We start from the raw sequence: 24,583 nt of genomic DNA, 5'->3' as shown, positions 1-24,583 counted from the left end.
TATGGATTCGACTTCCACTTGACTTCCCTACTGCAGTGTGCTGGTGGCAAACTTGCCAGATTAAATTATTTGAAAGAGTCCATTTATAAAGTATAAAAGTCATGTAAACAAGTGGATACGTGTCATTTTATATTTATTTAATTCAAGCTCACTATCGTTAGCTAGACAGACCTACTAGTAGGCTAGTTCTATTATGATAATAACGTTACTTGTGTTGTGGTAGAGTTCTTTAAGGCCCAGGCCATCCAGCAAGCCAATAACTGTAACAATAACTAGAATGATAAACTATAGGCTACATAACTATATAACATTGGTGAGTATCCATACTAGAGGAACGTTTATCCTTTTAGAGTCCTGCACCTGTCAATCAACTGATCAATGCATCCTACTTGCCTCTGCCTATAAGGTGGTACCACAAGATATTCATGAGGTCTCTAACACGTTGCGTGTGCGAGCATTGCAAAATAAATGTATACATACATGTTATTCAATAATTTCATCCAAACTGCTCGTGTGCGTATGCGTAGCCAGGCACTAAAATAGAATTTGGTTCTATGTTGATGCATGACGTGCTGCAAGTCCCATCTCTGCCATTTCCTCATTGGTTTTTAGGAGCATATACCCACGTGGGTGATTGAAATATGTACTGAGGTCCACACTCCAGTCCAGTTGGTAGTGGTTGCCAACCGCCATATAAAGTCCACAGAAGAAAAAGAGATTACTAGAAACTAACTAGGTTTCCCCTTTATCTGTAGATTAATTGTCAGAGTAGAGAACACATGATTTTGTGTTGACTCAATGGGTAAAAATTCTACAAAGATACAGAAAAAAAGGACCTTGTGCATTTCAGGTAAAAGAACAACCCAATGTTTATATCCCAGGACAAATTAGCTAGCAACAGCAAGCTAGCTAGCTAAATGTTCATGAATGTTTAATGTGTTTCGACCTGTCCCCAAATTAATATAGTTGGTTCAGAGTTCGTTTTGATATTTCAACCTGCATGTCCTGATTGCGACTGGTGTGGATGCTGCACACATGGACGCATGTGCGGCCCCCGTCTAGTCAGCATGTAACACACAGATAGATACTGGTTCAGAGTGACCCTTCAGTGCTTTCAGTGTTCATTGTCGTAGTGACAACTGCAAATAATACTTCAATGCAGTAGGATGCATGTACATCTAGGCTTAATGAAAAATAATATAGTAACTCTTATATAAATGTAACAATTCAAAAGCAAAAAATGCCACTTAGCCTGCAACTTTCACAGCATGTCATTGCCTCATTGCTGAAGTGGTTTAAGTGATTTCCATTTTTCTAAAGCTTGTCAATTCCTTTGGGTCTTCTTTTTCACTGTGCTCATCTCTGTATGTCCTGTGCAACTATTTGCAATGCATCGGTACAACGTTATCACAACAATGCACTTTCTCTCCTCAACTTTCCCCGACATGCATTTTCTATGCTGCTGTAGGCCTGTTTTGCATTCAGCATTTGGCAAGAGCAAGCCTGCTTCTTTCCCCGAATAGGCTATTAGGTCTAGTATAAAACTTTTTTTTTTTAAATAAATGTCCCATAGCTTTTGTAGCCTATCACTATATACACAAAAGTATGTGGACACCCCTTCAAATTAGTGGACTCAATATTTCCACACCAGTTGCTGACGAGTGTATAAAATCGAGCACACAGCCATGCTAGAGCTTCTCCGGTCAACTGTAAGTGCTGTTATGGGGAAGTGGAAACATCTAGGAGCAACAACGACTCAGCCGCGTGGTAGGTGGTAGGCCACAGAAGCTAACAGAATGGGACTGCCGAGCGCTGAAGCGCGTAGCATGTAAAAATCGTCTGTCCTTGGTTGCAACACTCATTACCAAGTTTCAAACTGCCTCTGGAAGCAACGTCAGCACAATAACGGGAGCGTCATGAAATGGGTTTCCATGGCCAAGCAGCCGCACACAAGCCTAAGATCACCATGCGCAATGTCAAGCGTCGGCTAGAGGGGTGTAAAGCTTGTCTCTATTGGACCCTGGAGCAGTGGAAACGTGTTCTCTGGAGTGATGAATCACGCTTTACCATCTGGCAGTCTGGCGGACAAATCTGGGTTTGGCGGATGCCAGGAGAACGCTACCTGCCCGATTGCATAGTGCCAACTGTAAAGTTTTGGTAGAGGAATAGTGGTCTGGGGCTGTTTTTCATGGTTTGGGCTAGGCCCCTTAGTTCCAATGAAGGGAAATCTTAACGCTACAGCATACAATTACATTTTAGACGGTTTGTCGAGATCGGTGTGGAAGAACTTGACTGGCCTGCACAGAGCCCTGACCTCAAACCCATTGAACACTTTCGAGATGAATTGGAACGCTGACTGCGAGCCAGGCTTAATCACCCAACATAAGTGCCCAACCTCACTAATGCTCTTATGGCTGAATGGAAGCAAGTCCCCACAGCAATGTTCCAACATCTAGTGGAAAGCCTTCCCAGAAGAGTGCAGGCTGTTATAGCAGCAAAGGGGGACCAACTCCATATTAATGCCCATGATTTTGGAATTAGATGTTTTACAAGCAGGTGTACACATACTTTTGGTCACCTCAAACCCTGTCCTGCACTGAAATCACACCTCTGAACACCTCAACTCATGCCTCATACCCTCATACAATCACTGCTGTGATCCCTTCCCAACTAAATGTAAGTAGCCCTCTCATTCCTATTCCCCATAATATGGTACTATAAATGTCTTTATTAAATGCTTTAGGTTAAAATAATGAGTCTTTCACCATTTTTGAAACATGCTTTGTCGTCTCCGTAGGGTCCTAGATTATAGCGTGGGTCTCCCATCCTCCTGTTTTTTAAAGTCACCAGCCTCCACTGACACATACACGGTCACTATTCTATTACCAATGGCAGTTAGGGATATGTGATATCTGACACACAAACATATTGCAAAAACAGATTAAACCTATTCAATTATGGTCTCCCCATCAAACAACTGAGGCTGCCGTCTGGCAAAAGCATCTCCAGTCAATCTGTAGAAATAGGCAGAGTTGAGGCATTGTTCAGCAGGGACGCACAAAAAAGGGAGTTGCTATTACTGGACATTTGTGATCACCTCATTGTGGATGTGTTCAGTGCCAGGTCTCGCTGCATCTCATGCATCTGTGAACACAGTCACTGTTCTATTACCAATGGCAGTTAGGGATAGATGACACATACACACAGAGCACTGATCACATTATCAATGGTGGTTTTGAATAACCTGGTGGAACCTACCTGATCACTGTGTTTACCTTTCTATTTCACTTCAGACAATCAGGCTGGTTCCACCAGACTAGGTTATGCCCTGGACATTATATGCATCTAAGAAGTAAAAAAAAAAAAAAAAGCAACGAATAGTGTCTTTTTAGATGAAATTATGTTTCACAATTGGGTTATCAAATGTATCAAAGAAATTAAGTGGGTTGTGAACAAATGATGACCCTGTGAAAGCTGTTGCCGCTGACAGGTGAATGTTGCTGGCTGGATACTTGCCAACATGTGGCTACTGTTCCATTCATAGGAACGCTCACAGAGAGGGTGTCTGCATGATGCTGATGAGTGCCCCCTTGCTGGTCTTCTCTATGCTGCATGTTCAGCTGCAAACTGGACATCTCTCGAACAACTGCAGACGACAATTTTATGAGGTGGTGTTGACTGGGAGTACCTATGATAGGGTGATAAAATAGACAGCCAAGTGTTAAATTGTATTTTGTTCTTTAGAAAGGACAAAGCTTTTTGCAAATACATTTCACAACCAAAAGTATTCTACTAGTTGTATCTGCTTGGCTGGGGAATGAACCTGCTAGTTTATCAAGCCAGGTATTTTTTAATACAACGTTTTACATAAGACAAATGACCAGCCCTTGTTGGAGTCACTATCAGAGGCCTCATAGTGGCGTGTCCTTTTCATAAGTCGAACGAGACAACGGAGGAGGTGTCACAAGGGTACTTGTGTCGCATGACACACTTTTATTCTGAGGTCTTGTCTGACAAGTTGTGAAAATAGCGAGTGAAACAGTGAATGAAATGATTTTCGGAGGTCGGTAAACCGCTGCAATCACATTGACGGACATGTTATGATACCCACCTTACTCCTTCTGGTAGGTCTCCTTCTGGTAGAATCTGTTCATGACCCGGAGATCAGTCTGGCACCCAACTCTGCACTTTGCACAACAGAAAAACAGGGTCAACAATTGTCATCCTCCCTCAATTATAAGACAACTTGAGAAATAACATAATCTTATTTGGAAGCTAATTTAATGCTTTACAGATGTAGACTGACTGGCTCCGTTGGATTAGATTGAGGCCGGTGAAGCCGTTACACTTTGCAACCAACTGTGACATATTTTGCTATGGCCCTGGGTTGGTTTGAGTTTGTTGCTGCTAGTTAGTCAACTGTTGTAGTCAGAAAAGAGCTAGCTAGTGGCAACATGGCTGCATCCAATATTTATTTCTGCCCTTCACATGGGTTGCACCTCGGTGGCTAATGTGACTGTTTCGTCTAAATTACACTAACTTAGTGACATGGAAATACAATGATATTGCTAAAGTAGGCAAATTAGTAGGAAACAACTTTGCCATTACTGTTACTAGCAAAGTTAGTCAAAAATAGCTAGCAATACTAATGTTAGCTAGCTAAGATACAGTGGTTCCCTCAATCTTAGTTAGCTGGCTAAGGTTATAGTGCATCTAAAGTCAATCTGGCCACATCACAATAATGACAAAAAAATATTATTTTGAAATGTTATCATGTTTCCAAGCAAAATCTGAGTTGTATTGAGGTAGGCTAACATTAGCCAGCTAGCTAGTGAACTTCAGCTATGCTAGCGATGATAATGATAATCAAAATCCTGCATTTCATGGTCATTCGGTGTAGGGCTTTTCAGTCTAAAACGGCCATGATCCTTTGAACATGTTGGGTGCGATGAATCAACGGAGCCCAATTCAATGAAGGGAAGTGAAGAGGCGATTTGCATGTGGAGCTTGGCAAAAGGGGGCATGATTTGTTGACATAATTGTAATCCAAACCCAACCTTCATTTACTCGTTCCAAACTCTGTTTTAGGCGAGAATGACTATGACCAAAATGATCCTATTTACAGTACACTTTGTAGTCAATATTTACACTAGAATAAATGTTTCTGACTCATATTGATGCCACATAGGCCATTTTCAAAGGGATTAGTTGGTTTTTAGGGACATTCGCTCTTTCAGGTTGAATTAGAAAATCCTCTTTGCCTCTTAATTTAATGGTTGAGTTAAACCTGAGTGTTTTAGATGGTCTAACAGCTTTGGGCCTTGGTAACAAGTGATCTGTGGTGTGACTTGATAAATGTTTGGAGATGCGTAATACCGTGTCACATGGACTGATTATTGTGGTCGCCATCCGCCCATTCAAGATAAAATATTTGATGAAGGCTAAATTGTGTTAGAAACCCTTTACTTACATGTGACTGGTATTTAATTGAGTGTAACATTGAAGTGACTCACAGCATAATTACAATATGTCACTCATTATGATAGCAGGAACCAACCTCAAAGTCCTGAATTGTGTATCTTCTAGAGCTCTGAATGACATTTCCATGACAGGTATAGGCCACAGGCACTGCAGCTTGCCTCTAGCTGTAAGTACTAATAATGTCAAAAGTGTCAGTCAATTCTGCTTGTTTTGTATCGACCATTGTGGCCATTTACCTACCTCCAATAGACAAAAAAACAGCACTACTAAACCTTGGCTGAGTCTGCAATATAACATGACATGTCTTCCCTGTTTTTTTAGCCCAGCTAGGTAATGGTTTCCCATAGTGTCTTCCCTTAGCCAAAGACGATTCATCATTTTTATTTCCGCCCTAGCCTCCGTGTGTTTAGTGTTGACGGATGCTAATGCATTCCTGTGAGGTCTGGCAGGGTTTGGCCATGAGCAGACAGCAGGCATGTGGATGACTTATTAAATCACTGCAGTTTAATCTCAAATGTCACAGCAGATTAACCATCCTTATCAATGAGAGACATAATTAACTGTTCTGTGACATGCCTCATGGCAGGCTAGGCCTACAGGGGGAGAAATATTGCCACTTGCTCTTTAATTTGTAGTCAGTGCTGATAATGTCAGAGCAGGAATGGCAGTGGCAGATTGTAATGACGTGAGACAGACTTTCACTCTGAGCTGCAGAGACAACAATACTTTCTCACACTCATTCACATTATATTACTTTTCTTGAGTCCCTCCATTTCTGATGATATATTACAGTACTTCCTCCAATTTTATGATATGTTACGAATGGTCCGGTGGTGGAAAAGTAGTCTTACTGTATCATACGTCTTAGTGATCATACAGTCTGGTTGCGTTAGCATTTGTGGCTAATGTTCGCTGGGTTAGGGGTAAGGGTAGCTAACATGCTAAGTAGTTGCAAAAAGTTATGGCTGTGGTTAGCTAAAGTTGTTAATTAGCTAAGATACTTAAGTTGTCCCTGACACGATTTGAACATGCAACCTTTCGATTGCTAGAAGTTTGCGTTATGTGCCCACCCATTCTCCCCAACAAACCTTCCTACTGTTGTTTCTGTAACCTTCTTGTCTGAAAGGGATACTTCGGGATTTTGGCAATGAAGCCCTTTTCCTACTTCCCCAGAGTCAGATGAACTCATTTTTGGTTTCTGCTTTACCAGAAGCATACCACCCTGCATCCCACTGCTGGCTTGCTTATGAAGCTAAGCAGGGTTGGTCCTGGATGGGAGACCAGATGCTGCTGGAAGTGGTGTTGGAGGGCCAGTAGGAGGCACCTTTTCCTCAGGTAAAAAAAATACAAATAATAATAATATCCCAATTCACCAGGGCAGTGATTGGGAATATTTCCCTGTGTAGGGTGCTGTTTTTCAGATGGGATGTTAAAACGGGTGTCCTGACTTTCTGTGGTCACTAAAAATCCCATGGTACTTATTGTAAGAGTAGGGGTGTTAACCCTGGTGTCCTGGCTAAACTCCCAATCTGACCCACATACCATCATGGTCACCTAATCATCCTCAGCTTACAATTGGTTCATTCATCCCTGTAACTATTCCCCAGGTCGTTCCTGTAAATGAGAATGTGTTCTCAGTCAACTTACCTGGTAAAATAGGGGTTACATTTTATTTAAAAAAGGAAGTTGCTAACTAGTGTTACGCAATTGCTAAATACTGTTAACACAATGACTGGCTTCCAGTTAGCATTGGCTTGTCAAACTACCTCTAACTTCCTTCATACTGGATGCAGAGACATACAAATAGTATATATGTGTTCATTTGACTCTGGGGAAGTAGATAAAGGGCTTCATTGCCAAAGTATCCCTTTAAGTAACCAGCGCATTGTTACATGTACAGATTGATTACCAACAACGATGAGACGGCCTACAGGGAGGAGGTGAGGGCCCTCGGAGTGTGGTGTCAGGAAAATAACCTCACACTCAACGTCAACAAAACTAAGGAGATGATTGTGGACTTCAGGAAACAGCAGAGGGAACACCCCCCTATCCACATCGATGGAACAGTAGTGGAGAGGGTAGCAAGTTTTAAGTTCCTCGGCATACACATCACAGACAAACTGAATTGGTCCACTCACACAGACAGCATCGTGAAGAAGGCGCAGCAGCGCCTCTTCAACCTCAGGAGGCTGAAGAAATTCGGCTTGTCACCAAAAGCACTCACAAACTTCTACAGATGCACAATCGAGAGCATCCTGGCGGGCTGTATCACCGCCTGGTATGGCAACTGCACCGCCCTCAACCGTAAGGCTCTCCAGAGGGTAGTGAGGTCTGCACAACGCATCACCGGGGGCAAACTACCTGCCCTCCAGGACACCTACACCACCCGATGTCACAGGAAGGCCATAAAGATCATCAAGGACATCAACCACCCGAGCCACTGCCTGTTCACCCCGCTATCATCCAGAAGGCGAGGTCAGTACAGGTGCATCAAAGCTGGGACCGAGAGACTGAAAAACAGCTTCTATCTCAAGGCCATCAGACTGTTAAACAGCCACCACTAACACTGAGTGGCTGCTGCCAACACACTGACACTGACTCAACTCCAGCCACTTTAATAATGGGAATTGATGGGAAATGATGTAAATATATCACTAGCCACTTTAAACAATGCTACCTTATATAAATGTTACTTACCCTACATTATTCATCTCATATGCATACGTATATACTGTACTCTATATCATTGACGGTATCCTTATGTAATACATGTATCACTAGCCACTTTATACTATACTATGCCACTTTGTTTACATACTCATCTCATTTGTACATACTGTACTCGATACCATCTACTGTATCTTGCCTATGCTGCTCTGTACCATCACTCATTCATATATCCTTATGTACATATTCTTTATCCCCTTACACTGTGTACAAGACAGTAGTTTTGGAATTGTTAGTTAGATTACTTGTTATTACTGCATTGTCGGAACTAGAAGCACAAGCATTTCGCTACACTCGCATTAACATCTGCTAACCATGTGTATGTGACAAATAAAATTTGATTTGATTTAGATTGTAGGTGGAGGAGAGTCGGAATGAAAGTAAGGCGGGTGAACATAACACTTTTCTCAGATAACATAGAAGCTAGAATGACATAGTGAAGTCATCCCATTACTAATGTGGAGGACGAGGTCCCTGCAAAAAAAACAAAAAAAACAACCCAGTCTACCCATGTATCGCCAAATTATCAACAAAAAGTGGTTTTGAGCGAATTAAAAAAACAACAACAATTTAAACGGACCTGGAAGGGATTTTTGGTTGAAGAGTTGTTGACAAAACTGACATTTTCTTATGTCATTTTCTTAACTAAATGACAGCAAAGGTTTCAAGTATTATAATAGCTAGTCTTGGGTGTTAGCCTGGGAGAAGTTACAGGAGATACGGGTGGGACGAAAGTAACACAATGTTAACTGATGACCTGGGACGAAAGTAACACAATGTTAACTGATGACCTGGAATAAAATAACATTTAAGCACAGGCCAATGTCTCCTCTAGTTCATATTGCTTTTGTAAAGTTAGCAAAATATCAACAAGTGACTGAATGTTTGAAAATGATATATGGCATCATTAGAATAATGCCTTAATCAATTGACTTGATCCATCAGCTTCTCACATAAGCTTTTATGGACAGGTTAGTGTTTAAAAAATATATATATCATTATGATTCTGGTGGTCAAACCATAGAAATGTGATAAGCATGATGAGTTTGCCGTTTGTGAAAAGTATAAAAACGTTGATTCTATCAAGACATGAGTAACGCGCATGGCAAGGACAGCTGGAGGGCACCTGGTTGGTAGGACTACGCATGAATAGTAATTGAAAATGGTGAAAAACATATCTTACTACATTCCCATTGAAGTGAGATGATGTGATTAATTTTAGTCCAATTAATATTGTAAGGCGATGTTGACGCATGGTTAATTTTAAATTACAATTTCTAACTTACAGCATGAATTATTCAAATCGACACAAACATGAAATTATGGCTAAAAGTACATTTGTTTAAAGTAATGAGCATTTCAAACAATAAACATGGCGATAATACATATATTGCGCACTTCTTGCCAGCTGTTCCAAAGCTGTGTTAAAGCCAATTTAAGCCGACTTCTGTAGAGGCTGTATCACGTAAATGCTGCATGGCCAATGAAAATGTCGGGTTGACCATGTAGCGCCTTTAATACCTGCCCCGTCGTCAGGCACAAAAGTAATGTTCCGTTCTGTTCTCTGTGTATTTAATTTCAACTAATTTACCCTAGAAAGGAAATTACAGTTGCTAATAGTAGAGGACATACTGTATATAAATTGTTTGTCGTAAAATATGGTGTTTCTAGCTCTATCTTTTGTCCCTTTTCTCCCATACCGCAAAAACATGACTTTGCTGGAGACAAAGGAAAAGATATCTTTGAGATTTGCTTCGAAGGATACAAGACAATCTTTTAGGGAAAATAATATTAAACCAGGAATCCAAATTGCCATGTTGCATAGATAATTGGGTGCAAAAATCTATCATTTGGCATTTTATGTTCATTGTTTCTCATCTCACCTTTTGTTTGACTTCGACAGGCTGGTGATTCGTCAGACGCCATCGTAACGAGAGGAATGATTGGCCAGATTCCCAGCATCATCATCACCTCCGAGACCAGTCCTTTCTTACCTGTCCTTAGGGCCAGTTCCCGTGGTTCCCGTACAAGGCCATCCAATGGCAGTATAGATGTGGGGTCTGTTATTAAGGAGCCACAGGAGAGTGTCCAGCAGAGGTCAACACTTCCCAGTGATGCCTCTACACCACTCATCTGATCACAACCACAGTACATGATAAATTATAATAAATGCCAGGGTCTGTACTCAACATGAAACTTTTCTACAAGTCAAGTTAACCCCCATGTGAATACTCTTGCTGTACGTTCTTTACTGAAAAGGTTTTGTTTTGTTGTTTTGTTAATGTGGTACAACCAGGGCCGGCTCCAAGCATGCGACATAAACGGTCGCTTTGGGGATCCAGCCGCCATGGGGCCCCCGAACCAGGAACTAATTTCAGGTCTCAACATACTGTTCTCTACACCACATTGCAAAATGTCAGGGAAAAGTACCATAAAACTAAATCAATGTACTCCGCCATCAACAGGGAGGCCACAGTGGGGGGGGGGAATGGGAAATGGGATTGGTTGTGTCGTCTGCTAAGCTTTCACCTGGTCCTCTTGAGTGAGCTACAATCGTAAGGACGTCTGTAAAATCAGACAGCAGCCCAACTGTTTCAAACCCATTTCAAACATTTCCCCTAGCCCAGGTCCCCTCATCTAAGATCTGCTAAAGGCTGAAACCGATTAAGTAGAACTATTGTGTGAAGTAATGCAGACATGACTAAAAGAGGCTGAGCTGGAATCTATCTTAGCTGGGAGATGCTGGAAATGTCAGGCTGTCTAGGGCAGGGGTTCTCAAACCTCTCACCGGGGCCCCCCAGCTGTTCAATGTAATTCAACTATTCCACAGCTTGCACACCTGATTCAAATAGTAAATTAATCATCAAGCCCTTGACTATGTGAATCTGGTGAGTTACAGTAGTTCACGGTTACAACAAAATTGTGAAGAGTCTGGTGTTCCCCGGGGAGAGGTTGGAGAACCACTGGTCCAGGGTATTGATTGAAGTCCTTAATGTGGGTCTAGGCTGTAGTCAGCCCAGATTCTTTCTCGAGGCCCGTGGCCTGTGTGACAGGATCTGGGCTGACTACAGCCTGGACCCACATTAAGGACTTCAATCAATACCCTGGCCTTAAATGTCTTGAGCATTAGAATGTGTAGGACGCTGCACAATAAATCCACAACTCAGGGCTGAATTCGATAGAACCTGCAATTTGATTGAGCAAGACAAATTCCTTCTGGATGGTAATAGAGTATTATATTGCTGTATTTACGCAGTATAGCTCTTTTCCCCATAGACAAATCACTGAATGGTTTTAACTATTGTAGATGCGTCCAGTTTACAGAATAAGAAGTGGTTGGTCCATGGGCAGTAGCTTAGTTGGTAAACAAAGACACTGCAATAACATTATCTATGGCGGATTTGAATTCCAGCCTCAGTTTCTCATCCGTTCCTCTGACTTCAATCACCAGACTAGTGTTAACTAATACTACTGTGTTTTGATGGAACCAAATAGACTGACAGGCTACAGGACACAATGGTTGAGAGTGATTGATAACACTTGTAATGAGAACACAAAAAGTGGTATTCATATGTACAGGTAAACAGTCCATGTGCATCTGTTGAGTGTCTGGTCTCCTATTTATTATGGTCTCCTGCTTTTTAGATTATGCTTGTAATAACGCAATGTAAAATTGAATTTGCTTTGTAAGAAGCTACATTTATTACCAGTAAGTATTGAATTTACAACATTTTCAATATTTTAAAAAGATTTCCACAGTAAGATAATCATACGTATTTATATTTCTGTACCGCGGGGGTCTTTGTGATTGTAATTCATGGGAGAATCGGTATCAGACAATTCATTATGGAGCTAAGTGCTCTAATGGAACAGTTGAAATAACGGATGATGGTTCCAATATTCCCTGTGCTTGTATGGGTGGGCAAAAGGGATATTATTGTTGGTTATACCTCGGCTGTTAAATAGCTTACACTAAAATGGGTCTGTAGTGAGTTTCAATACAGAGCACAACTATAATACATGTGACTATAATGATATTATAGAATATGAAAGATTTCACCTTAGTCTATAATAGCTCAGAAACATAAAACATAAAATATTGAGCGAAGTGCAAGAGGTGTTTGTTTTGTTTTCCAATTTGGAATGGTCGAATGCGAACAGAAAATGACCCCCCCCCCCCCCCCCCCCCCCAGTGTTTGCAACTTATCTGCCCGTATGAGCAGATAAACACCCTGTACCTCAGTGAGATACAGGATGTTTCCCACTGAGCCTTGTCCCCAGGAAGTGGGAAAAACACGTCCTGCTGATTGATACATCAGAGTAAATATACCCTTGATTGCCCATAAAATTACTCCTTGGCAATTGCATTGGCGCTCTATCATGAAATCCTGTTTGTCAGATCTTGTATGCTTGGTTATGTTTTACTGGCAACTCAGTGGGCAGTGGCATCCATATACTGTTTTGGGAAAGGGAAACTGTCCTACATAGTGACCCACCATTCTGAGGTGTGAAATGTATTATTTAACTTGCTACATGCTAGCTAATATGATTAAGCACCACAGTGAGGTGTAAATAGTGTTCCCAGTGGCCAGGTTTCCATCTAATTGGTAACAGATGTTCATGCAAACATAAAAAAATCTATTTTTTTTCATCAGTGGAGTGTTTTTAGCAAACGGACTTGTTGCTGATTTTAAAAAATCAGCATGTGATGAGGTAGTGCACAAAAAAAAGTACTTTTTTGCTTAAGTTTTCATTTACCGAATCAAAATCTAAAGTTCAATGTGTTTCCATCGCATTTTAAACTCTTAAAAAAAAATGTTTACATGAGATGAATATGGATACTTTTTATTTGTCAAACGGCAGTCAAGCATCGATCATCATATCACCCGAATAAGACCCTCTTTATTTATTGGAAAGGCGTTTGAAGGTAATCAGAATTTATTTAATCTGTAGCCTAATAAAACTGCATGGTTTCCCGAATCAAAGTGGGAGGATCATACACCATATGGCATGACTCCAAGTTTTCTCCGATATGATGGTAATTATATGATCTGTCAACATTTATACAATTTTACCAACACCTCCTAATTACATCACAGGCTCACAACTGTATTGATTTATTTTATATTGTATGACTTGTACTCGCATAACAACTGGATGGAAACGTGGTTAGTGATTCACAACTTCGCCTGGCCAGAAAAGTAGGCAGGAGTTCAGCTTCATTCCAGTTGGAAAAGGATTGAAAGGTTGATTCAAAAGTAATCCTAACGGTGAAAACTCATTTTCACCCCCTGCTCTCAGTATCTCAGAGGTGAAAATGTTTCTAAAATAGATTCAATTGCGGTATGTTTTCCAAATAAATGTTATTCAGTCTTATCAAATGGCAAGTTACAATCTATTTTGTTGTTCTGTAGTATAATGGTGTTGAGCTTAAATCCCATTTTAATTCTACATTTGTTTGTGTGTTTGCATTATTGACAAGCTTACAATCTTACAGGAAAAGGACGATATGTTTAGAAATATGAAAAATTATTTATTGTAGATTTGTTACTTTGCCTATAGTATGTCCAATCAGTGTTGTTCTAATTTATTTTTCTAAATAAATACATTTTACTCAATGTATCCTTCCCCTTGTGATGCATCAGTATTTTTTGAAGTATTGTACAAATACAAAAGGTAAATAAAAGATAATAAAATATTCAATTTGAGAAGTTTTTACAGCTTAGGTCCACATATATCTCATAATCTCATTTCAAATGTAAAATTGCAATTACACCACTCTGCACAGTATGTGGTTGTCGCAACTTCCTCACCATTAGAGGTTTCTCCAGTCTCTTTTTCCCCCGTTCCCCACTTCCTGTCAGCAGTCATTATCTCATTGACTTCTCTCCCTGGAGGTCTGGTGTGGAACGCTGTTATCAAGAGGCTGCTGTGTGAAGACATGCACACACACACATGCACTGGCACGCACACACAAATACAGAGGTCTTCCCTTAAAACCTCTGATCTCCTGAGCCGGGTGAGGGACGCTTATAGGTGGCTGGGCCTTGTGAAACAGCAAATGTATGGCCCCAAGTAGTGAATTTAGGGATGAAGAATCATGTATGGCTTTGTTATCCTCTTTGTTCTCATTAAATACACTCTGAGCCCAAAGTATGTGGCCATTGGCCACTTGCAGAACTGACCTAATCTTCTTTGGTAGGAGGTTGAACTGCAAAACACCTATAGGATCAATACTCAGAGCCATACAGTTGATGAAAATAGTCTTTGCGTGTATATATGTGTGTGACTACAAATGCGTGAGGGAATAGGACAGGGTGAGAGGGAGCGAAAGAAGGACAGAGGGTGAGAGGGAGACAGGGAGCGAAAGAAGGACATAGGGTGAGAGGGAGACAGGGAAAGAGTTATGCAGGTTATTTTTAAAGCATTCCCTCCGTAGATAAGTGACAGGAAATCTCAGATGACAAAAGCAGTGGGCCTGTACACCCTTAAGTGTGTGAACTGATAAACGTGTGCGTTTTTCAATGTGTATGAGAAGAATGCGTATGATAAAATGAGTTTCCATTGCACATGACATTGGCATCCTAAACCTTTTCATGTTGCTAATTGAACATTGACCAAAGAAGGAATGTGTTGATGTCGGATACGGTCTCCTGACAATGGAAAGTATTTGAAGATGGTGGATGAAGATATCCCTCTAGTGGTGTGGGGGCTGTGCTTTGGCAAAGTGGGTGGGGTTATATCCTGCCTGTTTGGCCCTTTCCGACGATACCCCCGGACAGGGCCAAACAGGCAGGATATAACCCCATCCTGACCCCTCCTGTCTCATCCTCCAGTAATAATGTTGCAATAGTTTGTGCGGGGGGCTAAGGTCAGTCTGTTACATCTGGAGTATTTCTCTTGTCTTATCTGGTGTCCTGTGTGAATCTAAGTAGGATCCCTCTAATTCTCTCTCTTTCTCTTGGAAGACCTGAGCCCAAGGACCATGCCTCAGGATTACCTGGCCTGATGACTCCTTGCTGACCCCAGTCCACCTAGTCATGCTGCTGCTCCAGTTTCAACTATTTTGCCTGCAGCTATGGAACCCTGACCTGTTCACTGGACGTGCTACCTTGTCCCGGACCTAGGGGTGAAGAATTATGGATGTCTTTGGTATCTTCTTTGTTCTCATTAAATACCCTCTGAGCCCAAAGTATGTGGCCAATGGCCAAAACCTGCTGTTTTGGACTCTCTCTCTACCGCACCTGCTGTCTCTAACTCTGAATGATCGGCTATGAAAAGCCAACTGACATTTACTCTTGAGGTGCTGACCTTTTGCACCCTCTATAACCACTGTGATTATTATTATCTGACCCTGCTGGTCATCTATGAACGTTTGAACATCTTGGCCATGTTCTGTTATAATCTCCACCCGGCATAGCCAGAAGAGGACTGGCCACACCTCAGAGCCTGGTTCCTTTCTAGGTTTCTTATTAGGTTCTGATCTTTCTAAGGGAGTTTTTCATAGCCACTGGGGTTTTAGACTGGATTTCTGTACAGCACTTTGTGACAACCGCTGATGTAAAAAGGGCTTTTCATAAATACATTTGATTGAATGTGATTGACTGATATTTCACCAACAACAGTTTTCACCAACATCATTAAAAAAATCTATAAAATAAAGCATAGCTTGATCCAACTATGAAGATTTATTTAACTAGGCAAGTCAGTTAAGAACAAATTCTTATTTACAATGATGGTCTAGGAACAGTGGGTTAACTGCCTTGTTCAGGGGCAGAACAACAGATTTTTACCTTGTCAGCTCGGGGATATGATCTAACAACGTTTCGGTTAATGGCCCAACACTCTAACCACTAGACTACTTGCTGCCTCCCATGACATGCAGTTATGACTTCTCAACAATATCGCTATAAAACTATCTGGATACATCGGTTTTTACAAACCACTAATTTCATCAGATCTGCCTTGGCGAGTCTGTAACATTCTAATTCTACTGAATATGCAAAATTATTTATTTCAACACGTCTGCACATGTACATTGGGGATCTGGTCTTGCTTGCTTGCTGCTTGCTTGCTAGTCATGTCCCTGATAATGGATTCACACTATCAGTCACACATTACAGAACATGGGATGGGAAAATGAGAGAGATTGCCTAAGGGCTGAACCTGCCAATCAACTGTCCATTTATATGTAAGAATGGACGGACACAAGGACACAGAGGGTCCTCATATTTCGGAAATCAGTTGGGATCTCAACCAATGTTCCCTCCTAAGCTGCTCGTCTGCGGGGGGGCGTGCAGTAGCCCAGAGACTGCCCGAGGCAGAGTGCAGAAGAAATATCAGCCAACAGAGAGAAGCACGGGACTGAACATCACTCAACTTTCTAAAGTTTTTCCTTTTAGTTAACACTATCAACTTTCCCCTTTACTGTGGCAATTGTGATCGAATCAACACAATATTAGCCACCTTCAATGCAACAAACCAAAAACAAAACAAACTATGCAAGAGATTTTGTTGTAGGCAGAACAAATCAGAGTAGGATTCCATTGCACACAACTCAGCCCATACTATACACAAACCGGTGTGACATAACCAATCAGAACTGGAGTCGGTCTATATGCAAATAGACCATTGCCATATATGGATCTGTGCCATTTACTTGGAACTGGACTGTGTTTACAGCTGTGGTCGTGAGTAGATGGGCTTCTTTTGAGTTCAAAGCAAAAGCTGCATGTGCACATTTTTTTCATATCCTTTGCTAGTTAGTGAGTTATTATCCCAGTTATAGAACATTCGTAGTCAGCAATAGGGGAGTGATTGCTTCTTACAAGAGCACGAAACGTGTACATTTCTAGACATCTTTGAAAAGCAGGTCAGGTAAAGAGTTATTTTTGTCTTAAAGGGGCGGTGTTGTATTTTGAGACAGGCTTGAATAAGATAATTAGCCAATAGGCAAGGGTAGCATAATTTGTCTGATTCTCTGTAATAATGATATGGGAATAATAATGGATTTTGTTTTGTAGTGTTTTTTTGCATCAAGCAACAGAACATTTTCAGTCACCTCATTGTCTGAAGGACAAGTGGATAAACAGTTAATGTCAAGCCCTGCATGTTTTTTTTCCAAAAGTCTCATGGAATTTAGGCCTACATTGAACATTACACATTGACTGCTACTGTAGGCTGAATGATAGAACAGCTATTTCCATGTTAAAATGTTATGGGATGCATTTTCTCCATTGTTTTTGATGGTACAGTGCCTTGCGAAAGTATTCGGCCCCCTTGAACTTTGCGACCTTTTGCCACATTTCAGGCTTCAAACATAAAGATATAAAACTGTATTGTTTTGTGAAGAATCAACAACAAGTGGGACACAATCATGAAGTGGAACGACATTTATTGGATATTTCAAACTTTTTTAACAAATCAAAAACTGAAAAATTGGGCGTGCAAAATTATTCAGCCCCTTTACTTTCAGTGCAGCAAACTCTCTCCAGAAGTTCAGTGAGGATCTCTGAATGATCCAATGTTGACCTAAATGACTAATGATGATAAATACAATCCACCTGTGTGTAATCAAGTCTCCGTATAAATGCACCTGCACTGTGATAGTCTCAGAGGTCCGTTAAAAGTGCAGAGAGCATCATGAAGAACAAGGAACACACCAGGCAGGTCCGAGATACTGTTGTGAAGAAGTTTAAAGCCGGATACAAAAAGATTTCCCAAGCTTTAAACATCCCAAGGAGCACTGTGCAAGCGATAATATTGAAATGGAAGGAGTATCAGACCACTGCAAATCTACCAAGACCTGGCCGTCCCTCTAAACTTTCAGCTCATACAAGGAGAAGACTGATCAGAGATGCAGCCAAGAGGCCCATGATCACTCTGGATGAACTGCAGAGATTTACAGCTGAGGTGGGAGACTCTGTCCATAGGACAACAATCAGTCGTATATTGCACAAATCTGGCCTTTATGGAAGAGTGGCAAGAAGAAAGCCATTTCTTAAAGATATCCATAAAAAGTGTCGTTTAAAGTTTGCCACAAGCCACCTGGGAGACACACCAAACATGTGGAAGAAGGTGCTCTGGTCAGATGAAACTAAAATTGAACTTTTTGGCAACAATGCAAAACGTTATGTTTGGCGTAAAAGCAACACAGCTCATCACCCTGAACACACCATCCCCACTGTCAAACATGGTGGTGGCAGCATCATGGTTTGGGCCTGCTTTTCTTCAGCAGGGATAGGGAAAATGGTTAAAATTGATGGGAAGATGGATGGAGCCAAATACAGGACCATTCTGGAAGAAAACCTGATGGAGTCTGCAAAAGACCTGAGACTGGGACGGAGATTTGTCTTCCAACAAGACAATGATCCAAAACATAAAGCAAAATCTACAATGGAATGGTTCAAAAATAAACATATCCAGGTGTTAGAATGGCCAAGTCAAAATCCAGACCTGAATCCAATCGAGAATCTGTGGAAAGAACTGAAAACTGCTGTTCACAAATGCTCTCCATCCAACCTCACTGAGCTCGAGCTGTTTTGCAAGGAGGAATGGGAAAAAATGTCAGTCTCTCGATGTGTAAAACTGGTAGAGACATACCCCAAGCGACTTACAGCTGTAATCACAGCAAAAGGTGGCGCTACATAGTATTAACTTAAGGGGGCTGAATAATTTTGCACGCCCAATTTTTCAGTTTTTGATTTGTTAAAAAAGTTTGAAATATCCAATAAATGTCGTTCCACTTCATGATTGTGTCCCACTTGTTGTTGATTCTTCACAAAAAAATACAGTTTTATATCTTTATGTTTGAAGCCTGAAATGTGGCAAAAGGTCGCAAAGTTCAAGGGGGCTGAATACTTTCGCAAGGCACTGTAGGCCACTCTGGTAAGCCTACATTATGATCAAATAGCCACAGTAGGCTACTTGGCCACTCTTAAAACTGTAACTTAAAGTGCGTACAGCCTCAGTGTTCACAGTAAGCGCACGCTGGAAGTTGCACAGAATTTTCACAACTTTCAAGTTTGCGCTCAGCAGACCTGAAATTTGCTAAGTGACGGGAAAAAATGACAGAGAACATTGTTCTCATCTTAAGATCTTAGTGTTGAGAGTTACAATAGTAAAATACACAAGGTGCAATTTCGAAACTTGGTTGCAGCAGTTTTCCTCACAGGCAGTCACTCAATTAGCCAATGTCAGCTAAACATTTTTAGATTGGCAAATTAGCCTAGCTAGCTATCCCCCCATTGATTTTGGCAGTCACTCTCACTACCATATCATATTATCCCATCAAAAATCATGGCAAAATGTGTAGAACTGAGGAAAATTATCTTTAAAACTGCAAATTAAATTGTTCTTTAAAGCAAACTAATTTGTTGATCTTTTATTAATAAAATAATTGTTTTGCTCCCGGACCCCTTAGTATGATTTAAATTATAGTTTTTTTTATCCCGGTGCTGAGTTAATGTATAACGGCTAATTGTACAGCTAATAGGCTATGTGTTTGTAGATCGACTGAGGCGAATTAAGTTGAATGAAGCTACAGCAACTAATATCCGGACCTCACTAAAACTCAGACCCTGGCTACGGCCCTGCACACAAGATATACTGAACACTTCCTTTGACAAATAACATATGTACAGTGGGGCAAAAAAGTATTTAGTCAGCCACCAATTGTGCAAGTTCTCCCACTTAAAAAGATGAGAGAGGCCTGTAATTTTCATCAAAGGTACAATTCAACTATGACAGACAGGATTTTTAATTAATTTATTTGAAAATTATGGTGGAAAATAAGTATTTGGTCAATAACAAAAGTTTATATAAGTAATATATAAGTATAAGTTTATAAGTTACATACCCTTTGTTGGCAATGACAGAGGTCAAACGTTTTCTGTAAGTCTTCACAAGGTTTTCACACACTGTTGCTGGTATTTTGGCCCATTCCTCCATGCAGATCTCCTCTAGAGCAGTGATGTGTTGGGGCTGTTGCTGGGCAACATGGACTTTCAACTCCCTCCAAAGATTTTCTATGGGGTTGAGATCTGGAGACTGGCTAGGCCACTCCAGGACCTTGAAATGCTTCTTACGAAGCCACTCCTTCGTTGCCCGGGCGGTGTGTTTGGGATCATTGTCATGCTGAAAGACCCAGCCACGTTTCATCTTCAATGCCCTTGCTGATGGAAGGAGGTTTTCACTCAAAATCTCACGATACATGGCCCCATTCATTCTTTCCTTTACACGGATCAGTCGTCCTGGTCCCTTTGCAGAAAAACAGCCCCAAAGCATGATGTTTCCACCCCCATGCTTCACAGTAGGTATGGTGTTCTTTGGATGCAACTCAGCATTCTTTGTCCTCCAAACACGATGAGTTGAGTTTTTACCAAAAAGTTATATTTCGGTTTCATCTGACCATATGACATTCTCCCAATCTTCTTCTGGATCATCCAAATGCTCTCTAGCAAACTTCAGATGGGCCTGGACATGTACTGGCTTAAGCAGGCACTGGCACTGCAGGATTTGAGTCCCTGGCGGCGTAGTGTGTTACTGATGGTAGGCTTTGTTACTTTGGTCCCAGCTCTCTGCAGGTCATTCACTAGGTCCCCCCGTGTGGTTCTGGGATTTTTGCTCACCGTTCTTGTGATCATTTTGACCCCACGGGGTGAGATCTTGCGTGGAGCCCCAGATCGAGGGAGATTATCAGTGGTCTTGTATGTCTTCCATTTCCTAATAATTGCTCCCACAGTTGATTTCTTCAAACCAAGCTGCTTACCTATTGCAGATTCAGTCTTCCCAGCCTGGTGCAGGTCTACAATTTTGTTTTCTGGTGTCCTTTGACAGCTCTTTGGTCTTGGCCATAGTGGAGTTTGGAGTGTGACTGTTTGAGGTTGTGGACAGGTGTCTTTTATACTGATAACAAGTTCAAACAGGTGCCATTAATACAGGTAACGAGTGGAGGACAGAGGAGCCTCTTAAAGAAGAAGTTACAGGTCTGTGAGAGCCAGAAATCTTGCTTGTTTGTAGGTGACCAAATACTTATTTTCCACCATAATTTGCAAATAAATTCATAAAAAATCCTACAATGTGATTTTCTGGATTTTCTTTTCTCATTTTGTCTGTCATAGTTTAAGTGTACCTATGATGAAAATTACAGGCCTCTCTAATCTTTTTAAGTGGGAGAACTTGCACAATTGGTGGCTGACTAAATACTTTTTTTGACCCACTGTATATCAACTACCATGGGATGTTCTTTTTAAAAGTAATTATTTCCACATTCAAAAGGGTATGCTCAGTAATAAGTGGTTATGCCCATAGGCCTAAAAGAACAAGAACATTACAGCTACTCCAGGATAGCTCCAACTCGCACTATTACACATGAAGAATGATCAACAAGAACATTACAGAGTCCAAAGGCGTTGAAGTCCATGCCTCGACTGACAAACTGCACATCCTCGGTACACTACTTTTCTGTGCGTCAAGTAACACAATGGTTTTGCAATTTCAGCTGAAATCTCTATGCGCTATCTTTGCCTACAGGAAATAAGCTCATCCTAGACAGCATCCCATCTAGCACAGTTGGTAGAGCATGGCACTTGCAATGCCAGGGTTGTGGGTTCAATTCCAATGGGGGACCAGTATGAAAATGTATGCACTCACTACTGTAAGTCGCTGGATAAGAGTGTCTGCTAAATGATGTAAATAGAGGCTCTTATTCACTGAACAGACAGATTGTTCTTGCCTGTCTGTGAGGCCTCTTGTTATTTTAGGTGTTTTGAAAAATGTGACAGTATCCTCCAGACAAACAAAATGACATATGTATCTGTGATACACTGAAGTCACCCCCTGGTCTGTTATTTAATGCAGTTATTATTTATAGTTTAATGATAGCAATGGACTCAGGACAATTGATAAATATGTGTGATATGGCTCTTTCTGCAGTGCAAATTGCCTCTGTTGTTGTTGGCTATCTAGCCCCACTCTCATCCAAGGGCATTTATCATATTGTGACACATTATCACACATATTTTGTATTTGTTTTTGTAGATTCGGGGTCCATTTGTGAATTTTACAGTGTTCCAGAGCTATTCATGCAAACCCAGAACAAGCTCAATATAAAAGGTTGGACAGAGGCTGAGAGTAACATGAGAGTAACATGCCTCATTTGATGGGGGTATGTTTGCATTGGTGTACCTTTACAATGGTTATATGTATAGCATACCACTGCATTTACTGTACTAGAGCTGGGACGATAAAGTGAGCATTTTTGACACCGAACAAACCGGCCACTTATCGTAGACATTTTGCTGATATCATTCATTACGATAAATAACCTATAGGGCCCTGCTAGAGAAATATGAAGTTTGAAATTAAATAACTTTGTTAATATGGGTGATTGTTAATGGGACAATTGATAGCTAGTAGTTTTAAGGGTAATATAAAAAATAACTGTGGTGCACACCATTATAAACTTAGCGTTCAATTTATCGTTGTCGTGATAATTCAGTCAATTTATTGTGATATGGATATTGGTCCATATCGCTCAGCTCTAGTGTTTACACCCTCACTCTCTATGAAGCAGGAAAAATACACGAAGAATCATGGCTTTCCTTCTCTGTTTGGATTCCCACCACAGAGAGGAGCTCAGACCTCAGTGCCTGCGAGGCAGGTGATGCATCCAGGGTTGACATGGAGGAGATCAGACCCCTGTGCACTTTCATTCCTCATTGATCCCAGGTCTGCTGTGACTGACACTTCTGGGTTCTGCTGGCATTTATGAGGAGGTGAGCTATAGAGAATCAATGCATGAAAAAATCCAGGCATTATTTTATGTCATTATCACACCTAGAATAGAAAATATTCAGCATTTTCTTGACATACCATTTTCATCAAGCTGACAGTCATCTCCCCTGCAATGAGATGAATAAATACTTGAATCTATACCCATACTGAATTTACCTGCCTAGTGCCTACTGTTAATTTGACAACATTAACACCAAACCTGCATACTGTAATCTCTCTGAACAGATTCTCGTGGACAGATGAAAACAGTAAATGACTAACTTTCGCGAGAGAATTTTACTTCTGGGTAACCGAGATTATGTATACAGTGAATCTGAAGCGTGGTTATTGGGATTAGCAATTTAGTCCTAAATCTGATTGGTCATTTGATAGGCGTGAAATTGTCTGACTTCTATCTATATCAACAGTGTGCGTCTTTTTGCATGTATGTTTTGGTGCTTCATTCAACATGTGTCTCTGACTTGGCCCGTAGATAAAGGACGACTGTCGCTTTAATAATTCCACTTTAATCAAAATCCCCAGTTAATCCCCCTCCCCTTTACCAGGAGTTCACGTAGCCCGTGGTCCCGGGGATCGGATGAGGCTCTCCCGAGTGACATAGCTGCGACACAAGAGGGGACGGAGAGGAGAACCGCAAATAACAACGGCAGGTAGTAAAAGCCGTCAGCGTGTTTAGAGCGTTTACCGTGAGCCATGAATTGAATGGAATTTGAAGCAGTTGTAGCTCTTTACAATAATCTGTCGCGTATGCAACAGGCTCACTGCACCGGACCTCATGTTTGTTTCTCACAACAGCCACAAACCTTCACTTTCTCCTGTTTTACATGCAAGAGTTTGAACTGAAAATCCCATTAAATTATTCCTATTATGCTGCATCTCATCTAGGAATTCTTTGGCGTCACCAACTGTGGGATGGTGCACGTGTCACCTGTAACTTTCAGTGTGTAATATTCTTATTCGTTGGGGTTTTATGGCGGTGTACATAACAGTAGTACATGTTGACTAGACCGGGCACGCATTTTGATTTTGTTAATCCACACCAGATGCGATCAAGCCATGCAGGTTGAAATATCAAAACGATCTCTGAACCAACTATATTCATTTGGAGACAGGTCTAAGCACATGAAACGTTCATGGACATTTAGCTAGCTAGCATGTTGTTGCTAACTAATTCGTCCTGGGATATAAATATTGGCTTGTTATTTTACCTGAAATGCACAATGTCCTTTTTTACTGGATCTTTGTAGAATTTTGACCCATTTTGAGTCAACACAATATCGTGTGGTCCCTACTCAACAATTGATCCACAGGTAAACAGGGGAACCTATTTTGTTTCTAAGACTTTCTATGACGGTTGGCAAACAACTTTAATAAGGTGCGTTACCACCACCAACTGGACTGGAGTGTGCACCTCAGTTCATCTTTCAATGGCAGAGGTGGGACTTGCAGCGCCTCAGAAATAGAACCAATCTCTATTTTAGCACCTGGCTGCGCAGAGGGCGTTGGCAGTTTGGATGCAATGATTGAATAACATGTATATGTACATTTATTTTGTCATGCTCTCGCACTGTGTTGCATG

At 41.1% G+C, this 24,583-nt stretch overlaps 2 protein-coding genes across 12 annotated transcripts in view; both read left to right on the top strand.

Annotated features, from left to right (window-relative positions):
• LOC110502386 (melanopsin-A-like) overlaps nucleotides 1-10,454 on the top strand; it is a 72,002-nt gene extending 61,548 nt beyond the window's left edge. The window contains exon 10 of the mRNA XM_021580372.3: nucleotides 10,112-10,454. Within this exon, the coding sequence (XP_021436047.2) occupies nucleotides 10,112-10,345 (234 nt within the window). The 3' untranslated portion in view covers nucleotides 10,346-10,454. The remainder of the gene's footprint in view (nucleotides 1-10,111) is intronic.
• A 12,348-nt stretch (nucleotides 10,455-22,802) lies between these two features.
• Nucleotides 22,803-24,583, top strand: part of LOC110503086 (LIM domain-binding protein 3) — an 82,403-nt gene continuing 80,622 nt past the window's right edge. For 6 of the 11 annotated variants that reach the window (XM_090216734.1, XM_090216726.1, XM_090216731.1 and 3 more), the window contains exons 1-2: nucleotides 22,836-22,985; nucleotides 23,550-23,654. The gene's annotated coding sequence lies outside the window, so the exon portion shown is untranslated. Of the gene's footprint in view, nucleotides 22,986-23,549; nucleotides 23,655-24,583 lie in introns of those variants that run through there. The other 5 variants (XM_090216735.1, XM_090216727.1, XM_090216718.1 and 2 more) reach the window with 2 other exon arrangements.

This window comes from Oncorhynchus mykiss, chromosome 23 (assembly GCF_057628025.1).
Source record: "Oncorhynchus mykiss isolate SJ-2025 chromosome 23, ASM5762802v1, whole genome shotgun sequence".
NCBI lineage: Eukaryota > Metazoa > Chordata > Actinopteri > Salmoniformes > Salmonidae > Oncorhynchus > Oncorhynchus mykiss.
The sequence above is the reverse complement of the archived record's forward strand: the minus strand, read 5'-3'. Positions and strand labels throughout refer to the sequence as shown.